Source organism: Lissotriton helveticus, chromosome 3_2, assembly GCF_964261635.1.
Source record: "Lissotriton helveticus chromosome 3_2, aLisHel1.1, whole genome shotgun sequence".
In the NCBI taxonomy this organism is placed as follows: Eukaryota; Metazoa; Chordata; class Amphibia; order Caudata; family Salamandridae; genus Lissotriton; species Lissotriton helveticus.
Window position 1 is genome coordinate 299,156,325 of NC_136062.1, and position 8,704 is coordinate 299,165,028.

An 8,704-nucleotide genomic window follows, 5' to 3' on the forward strand; every position below is an offset into this window, starting at 1 on the left:
GTATTCAATAATATAGTTGTAAAAAATATTGTTTCTTAATTATTTTAATGTGTTTGAGTTCATATATTAATTTTATGTTTCACTATTATTTGTATAATTATTACTAATCTTTTCAAATATAGTTTGTAATTTTAAGTGATTTAGAATTATTAATTTAATTGCCACTAATCATTTATAGTGTTACAGCGAGTTGTTGCATTTGTAGTGGGAAAGGGTGAGAAGTTAATTGAGTGATAATACATGATTAATTAATCATTTTTAAGTAAGTATGTGATTGGATTTAGTTAATCATATATTTATTAATTAACAATTAATGTTTAATTTATTATTAATTATTTAATTATTGATTATGTAAATTGTGTAATAATCATATATTTTAGTTATATTGAGGTGCAGGCTGCTGGGTTTGTAGGGGTATAGGATGCAAGTTAATAAGGTAATAATTAATTACCAATTAGTTGTTAATTGTTAAATTGGTTCTTAATTATTTACATGATGTAATTCTGATTTATTTTAGTTATATTTTAGTTGCATTTTAGGTTTGGAAGGGTGTAGGGTGAGGTTAAATAAATATTATTGAAAAATAATACTTATAAATGTATAATTAAATATTTAATTGATACATAATTATGCAAATTGTGGAATAAATATATGTTTTAGCTATATTTCAGGTGTGGGCTGCTGGTTTTGTAGGATATGAAGGTATTAAAGTACAAATGAATTAACAATTAAATATTAATTAGTAATTAATTATGTAATTGATTTTATTTATGTAAATTGGTTTATACTTATTTTTCTGTTGCATTTTAGGTGTGGGCTGCTAAGTTTGTAGGGGTATAGGGTGGTAAGCTAATTAATTAATAATTAAATAAGCATTATTTTTTAATTTAAAATGAATTACTATATTGTTGATGAATTTTGTAAATTGGTTGTTTTTTATTTTTTAAATCTATATATTTTATGTTAATTAATATTGTTTATATTCAGAGTTTTATATTATTTCTAAATTAATAGGGTTATTCAAATATGTAATGTGTTTGAAGTGAAGTAGTTTACTTACTTAGACTGGAGTGGGAATAGTAAATCTTACCCCCCAAAGTCCAAACTTTTTCCCACTTTTGCAGAGTTGGGAGTGGGAATAGTAAATGTAACCCCTCCGAAGTCCAATGTTTTCCATACTGTTGCACACCCCGGAGTGGGAATAGTAAATGTAACCCTCCGAAATCCAATGCTTTCCCTACTGTTGCACAGACTTGAGTGGGAATAGTAAATCTTACACTTCCGAAGTCCAGTGCTTTCCCTACTGTTGTACAGACTGGAGTGGGATTAGTAAATCTTACCCCTCCGAAGTCCAACACTTTCCCTACTTTTTCGCAAACTCAAGAGAGAAAATAATAAATGTATCCCCTGCGATGTCCAATGCTTTCCCTACTGTTCCACAGAATGGAGCGGGAATAGTAAATCTTACCCCTCTGAAGTCCACGCTTTTCCTACTGTGGAATAAACTGGAGTGGGAATAGTAAATCTATTATGCCCAGACTCCAATATATTTCCTGATATTTGTTAAATATATTTATCATTAATATTTGTTTATAATTTTAATTTTATTGTATTTGTTTTAAATTTAATATATTATTTTTTGAAAACGTCTTTTCTTGTTTTTGTTTAATTTTTTGGCAATTTATTTAATATTTTAGAATTGTATTGGTAATAAATTGTATGTGTATATATATATATATATTTATTTATATATATATATATATATATATTTATATAGTTATAAATATAATATGCTTTTATAGTAGTACATTTAATAAATTAATGAATAAAAAAATTAATATAATATAACAAACATCTATTTTCATTATTGTATTACAGATATAGCTATATACACACACGTATTATATATATATATATATATATATATATATATATATATATATATATATATATATATATATATATATATATATATGTCTTTATATAAGGGTATATTTATATAAAGTATTAAATATTAGTGTGATTTAATTAACATTATATTAACCGTATATATTAAAATGTGTGAGTTACCATTTTAAACTATATTTATATTAAAAAACAATCTTTTTGTATGTTTTTTAACAATATCAGTAAAAAAGGATATTTCTTTTCACTATTTTTGAACTTACCATTATAGGGATATGGACACATTATTTTTGTAAACAATATTTTCAACACGATATTTGTATTGCAGGATATTGTTGGTTTCGATATTCTGTCACTGTTCCCAATGCCAACAACTCCCTCTACATAGGAGCTCCTTATCTAATCAAGAAATTGCAGCTGGTCCAAAATGCAGTGGCAAGGTCAATGTTAATTGGTCCAAGTTCACGATCAACAAACTAATAAGATTTAAAGCTTTCCTAATCATATTTCGGGCGACCCAGAAAAAAGTCCTGCATATGTTAGAAGTAGATTCCAGTAGTATCAATTTACAAGATTCCTTCGTTCTGCAAATCATGGGTTTTTCCTAATAACAAGATTCCATTATGCTGGGTCAGTGAGAACCCTTCTTTGCACTAGTAGGTGCCAAGGTGTGAAGTGAGCTACCTGCCGATCTTAGGATGCTCAAATCTGTGGCACTGTTCAAAAAGAGATCAAAGACCTTCCTATTTGCTGATAAATAAGACTCCTCGAATCTCCTTGCAGGCCAGCGCCGGAAGCTTCCGTGCTGAAGCTGCTGTTGTGCTACACAAATGGGATGCAATTCTTGCACATGTATTGCCTAAAGTTACTCCTATTTGAGGGCTATCCCACATCGTAAAAAATAAGTGGAAAATATTTAAAATATGTTAAGCTACATGTACTATGGAGAATCTATCACACCTGTGGGAAAATGCTAGATAATTACTGCATATAGCATTATCAATATAAAAAGCACAAATGTCTTACACGATGAAAATATAATTAATTTGTTTCTGGGATGCAAATACATGAACAAATTGGTACAGTATACATTTTGGTGTCATGGCTTTTTAGAGGCAAAGGGTGATCTTGCAGCTCTTTTCCTGCCACCCAAGTGTGTGTCTTACAGAGCAGAAAATATCACGGCAACAGCTCAGACACGGGATTTGTATCTAAAGTAAACTGTGTGCCAGTCCTTTTGTTGGCGTGTGAACATGTGTTGAACTACATTCAACAGAATCTGAGATCAGAATCCCAACAGGTAATATTAATCCTGCTACTCTCAATGCATGTAAGACTCTCTGCCATAGTAATTACCAGTGCCTTGCAGTTCCATGTCATTGACTGAGATGATAACGGTATGGTTTACCGCATATTATATCATTGTCCAAACACTGAATTAACTGTAAAATAGTGGTATTTGGATTCTACCTGGAAGCGGTGGAAGTGTTAGTGCAGGGGAACATTGCCTGTGTCTTAGTCTAAAATTCTAATCGTGGTCCTATGTTTTTAACTACTCCATCGAGTTGTATTGGCTTGTATTTACTCAAATAATGATCATATGGTAACCCCTCGGAATGGAAGATGGATCTGTGAACTGGTCCACCAAAGACATATTTTTCTGCCAAATATGAAATTGTTAAGTGACACATTGAAGCCTTCATTCTGAGATTGGAGGATGTCCCGGAGTTTCCAGGTGAGTTGGGATACCAACTCCGACAGATAAACTGCATTCCAGGGTTGCCCCATCCCCTCCTCATTCTGAGACATTTCTCCAGGTAAAAGCTGGTAAAATGTCCTGGGACCCCATTGTGGAAACGGTGCCCAGCCCTGATTTGCACTCTGATGCACCTTTAGCACGGTGTGCCAGGTGCAGACCATGGCAGAGTGCCCTATTACAATCAATGAGCTGTCTGCACGGCAACTGCCAACTTGCAGCTGCCCTGGGGGCAGCACACAAGTGAAAGGCAGAGTGGCTGTTTGTAGCAGCTGCTGTGCCTATCACAGGGCAGATGGCACCCGATCTGCACTTCAAGAGAGGGACTGAGATCACCCTGCAGGTGGGTGAGTGACTGACTGCACCCATATGCAGGGTGATGTATGGGGTTTTGTAGGGCCTCCTTTTGTCCCTTTCATAGAGTCCCCTTGGGGCTCTTGCTGACTATGTGCAACCTCTTTGTGATGCACATATGTGTGCACCTCCTGATGCCCTGTTTGCACCTGCACCAGCATCCATAAATGGTGTATGCATAGAGGCAAAATGTTTTCCCCGCACTCCCATGCAACTGAAGGAATGTCCCTTTAAGGTCAAGCAGGCCTGTATGTGCACCAGTGCAATCTGTATTACAGAAGGGGCGTCAAAGTGTTGGAAAATACACATAGTATAAAATCGATTTTAGTAATACAGTACTAAAAAGTAGGTACTTTGAAAACAATTATTTTTATGGGTTATTTTATTATGTAAATATCATAGAAATGTATTTTCATATGCATCAAAACATAGAAATGGAAATTTGAAGATTACCTAACTACATTTGTATACTAGTATGTTATCATATAATTGTTTAATCTACTGAGCGTCAAGGCTTTTTTGGAGTCAAAGACATCACCAAGAAATTGAATAGATTAAAGCTAATTGTAACAAATTACTTTTTTGAATCGTTCCGTTTTTCCCTGTAGATTACTACATATAAAAGTGATCCGTTTCACAATAAATAATGTCTATTATTTTAAGGAGAAACTCGATGGGTCCTCGAGGATGAGGCAATTTACAGATGTCCATGGTTGTCCTTTATTGCATTGGACTAAAAGTGCAATAGTTGGGTCCTAGGCCTCGGACGGTGCAGTCAGTGTGGTCTGTGTCACAGGCTCCACAGTGGCAATCGGTGGCCACTGGATAGGAGTGGTAAGACTCGGCGGTGCCTGCACCACAGCTCGGTATCCTCACTGTTTTGTATACAATGTCCTTGAAGGTGCATGAGCTTTGCACAAAGGGCACAAGTGGATCCTTGATCACTGGATCCTAAAAGAAAGTAAAAAAGATCTGCCTTAAATGACAATTTCCAAAAATTCCAAACAGAAAGCATAGTAGTAAATGCAGGGCTACTTCATAGAGTAATTGTTAGCCCATCCCTTTCTTAAAGCAATACTTTGTCTTTGCCTTTAAAATGTCTGACATGTATAATTAACAGTTGAGTGAAAGATTGATCTGTGTCCATAAATTATTTTTTTGTATCTCTATAAAACATGTCAACAACCATTGTCTTGCATCTAAAGGAAGAATAAAACTTATGTTGTACATATCTTTGTAAATATATAGAAGACTGGCACATGTACTGTACTTACTATCAAGTCTGAGCAGTATCAATAAGCAGCCTTTTCGACCTAGCCCAGATAATTGGAGTTTGAACAAATAACAATTACACATTGAGGACATAACATTGGACCTTTAATTCTTATTTGTTTGCTATTTAATTTTTTTATTTACATTTCTAAGTATTTTGTCTGGTGCAAACCTAGCCACAAGTTATTGGAAATGTTTACACTGACACAGATAATACTGAACGGAAGGAACACAGAAAGGAGAAAATCAACAGTGACAGTAGTGAAGGAAAGAAGAGCGTAAAACGTGTGTTTTAGGTCCATTCTGAGTGCAAGGAGAGTCAGTCTTATGTGAACTTGAATCAGATGATTCCACCATCTGAAGCTAGGCATTTTACTTTTGTATCTTTTGTAATTTTCAGAAACGTCAGATGAAAGGCCAGTGTGGAACACCTATGTGTGTTGCACATACCCCCCTTCTAGCATCCAGAGATAGCCAGATAGCCAGTCGGGATGTTCTAAGATGCGGATGATATGATTTGGTTTTTAGCTCTTGTGACAAAACAGACAGCAGCATGAGGGATGGATGCATGTCACCACAAGAACAGACGTTCTGCCAGGACTGCATTGGTTTCAGCGAGATGGCTGAGTACAAGCACCTGTACAGATCCTCATGTATCTTCTATGTGGTACATAGGTGTGTGTTTCTATCTATCTATCTATCTATCTATCTATCTATCTATCTATCTATCTATCTATCTATCTATCTATCGATCTATCGATCTATCGATCTATCGATCTATCTATCTATCTATCTATCGATCTATCGATCTATCTATCTATCTATCTATCGATCTATCTGTATATATTTATATACAAACACAGAACACACACATATTACTTTTTGGGTCCTTTAATGCACAAAATGCAGAGGTACAAAAAAGCTCATATTTCACAGGGAACTCTATTCTATAGAAAACTGTTCATGATTCCGTGTGACATACATGCTTCTTCTTCATATTGACATCCCCAAAGCATTTTGCAGAGTTTTACCATTGTCAGTGCTACTAAGTTTGTGTGGCAAGGTCATCTAAATGATGTGACAAGTTATATAAATTATGCAGCAAAAGTTCAAATGTACTAGGAGGAGAGCACATTTTAGCATATACTTGTATTTTTTTTACAAAGTTGCTTTCCAATTAAAATGTCTATAGTAATAATTGACATTGTTCCATGAAACTAAATTTAAAATATTAGTACATTATCTAAGCCCCCCAAAAAACACATTTCTCAAGCAGTGACTGACATACCTGTAATATCGGGCAAACAACGAACATTAAAATGAAACTGAGGATAACGCTTAAATGCGCCAAATCTTTCTAAAGATTACTACTATTAAAAAAGAAATCATATGTTATAACAAATACATAACAAGTAAGTAACACATTTAATATGGTCCTACTTTGCCATCACGGGGTTCAGGCAACATCTATAAACCAGTTGTCCTTTAACCTCTTGGCTTTGACATCACCACAACCTCTTGATGTCAATATAGGAGTATTTTACAACATTTTCGTACATACGGGCCTATCTTGGAAGCAATAGCCCAAAGATGGTTATGATCACCACTGGAATTCTAGTTCTTTACCATCTTGGTGGTCCCTCTGCTCCCAGCATGATGCTCCTATCTGGAAGGGTGCCTTGTCCCCCCTTCAACTTAAGACAAGGAAATGCTAAGGTGGAATGATGGCACCGCTGCCATTTGTGCAGACGTTCTGTTACTGCCTTCCTCTAATTCAGTTTGTATGCAACATCACACTTTAAAAATGTGTTTTAAGAAAGATGATACTTTTAATTTGTTGTATCTCTGATGATTATCAGCCTTTTTCCTCTTTGTTCATTTTTATTTATTTAGGTCTATTGTTGTCATTTGTGAAAAATTTACACAACGTGGGTTTTGGCTCCTCCTGGAGAAGTATAACTCTTTCTCCAAATGCCATTTGCTATTTCTTATATTATTCTACTCTTTTAGAAGTGTTTCCATTTAAATATACGAGGGGCTATTTTACATCAGGAAAGGGCACTCAAACATCACACGGTTGGCCATATTTAATTATGTATTTCCTAAATACATTCTGTACATAAAGCATTCCTTTTGTACTACTTTTTTCTTCAGCTCCGGCCAATAGATCTGATATTAATGTGCTAACAACATTTGTGCATTCAACAGACACAAACTTTAGTGCACGTCTGTATTTGCAGCATTAGCATTTTCAAGACAGAGGTATTGGCTTTGCCAGCGGTTGTTGACTTCAGTTTCATCTCCATCTCCTCAGAGCCTCACCTGTGTGTTGCAGTACCCCGAGCACCAGGTGGTATTGACCTCGAAGCACAGCCCACACTCCTCTTTCTCCAGCACTATGGTGATGTTCGACAGTCTGCACATACTGCAGCAGGTGACGAAGCAACCGAGAAGTACCACGCAGTGATTAACAGCCGTCATGCTGGTGAAGAAAGAGACAGAGTTTAGCTTCCTAGAAACCCCTAGTTTGAAGAACTGTAGCTTACACCTTATAGATGCAGAATCTTAGGCTGTTATCAAGTATCGCACATTAAATTATAATGCATGCATGGGCATCCGCAGGGGGGCAAGAGGGGGCACTTGCCCACCCCTGGATTGCCAGTGCGTCCGGTGTGGGCCCAGTCAGGGCAGGCCCTAATCCATCATGCTTTTCAAATTGTGCCATTATTCCAGGTGGCAGCCCCCTCCATTGGGTGGGAAGGGTGCCAGGGGGTGGCCGAGAAAGGTGCAAGGCAGAGGGGAGAAGGGTGCAAGGCAGAGAGGAGAAGGGTCCAAGGCGGAGGGGAGAAGAGTGCAAGGTAGAGAAGGGTGCAAGTCGGAGGGGGAGAAGGGTGCAAGGCGGAGCGGGAGAAGGGTGCAAGGCAGAGGGGAGAAGGGTGCAAGGCGGAGGGGAAGAAGGGTGCAAGGCAGAGTGGAGAAGGGTGCAAGGCAGAGGGGAGAAGGGTACAAGGCAGAGGGGAGAAGGGTGCAAGGCAGAGAGGAGAACGGCATAAGGTAGAGAAGGGTGCAAGGCGGAGGGGAGAAGGCTGCAAGGCAGAGGGGAGAAGGGTGCAAGGCAGAGGGGAGAAGGGTGCAAGGGGAGGGGAGAAGGGTGCAAGGCAGAGGGGAGAATGGTGCAAAGGGAGGGGTAGAAGGGTGCAAGGCAGAGGGGAGAAGGGTGCAAGGCAGAGGGGAGAAGGGTGCAAGGCAGAGGGGAGAAGGGTGCAAGGCAGAGGGGAAAATGGTGCAAGGTAGAAAAGGGTGCAAGGTGGAGGTGGAGAAGGGTACAAGGGGAGGGGTAGAAGGGTGCAAGGGGGACGGCGAGAAAGGTGCAAAGCAGAGGGGAGAAGGGGGCAAGGGGTAAGGGGAGAAGGGTGC

At 37.6% G+C, this 8,704-nt stretch overlaps 1 protein-coding gene across 1 annotated transcript; it reads right to left on the reverse strand.

Moving 5' to 3' along the window:
* Positions 1 to 4,735: 4,735 nt before the first annotated feature.
* FSHB (follicle stimulating hormone subunit beta) lies at positions 4,736 to 7,768 on the reverse strand. Its single transcript, XM_078684648.1, has 2 exons — positions 7,610 to 7,768; positions 4,736 to 4,966 (listed from the first exon to the last, which is right to left on the reverse strand). Exons 1-2 carry the CDS (start codon positions 7,766 to 7,768, stop codon positions 4,736 to 4,738), a joined length of 390 nt encoding a protein of 129 aa, XP_078540774.1.
* Between the last annotated feature and the right edge of the window lie 936 nt (positions 7,769 to 8,704).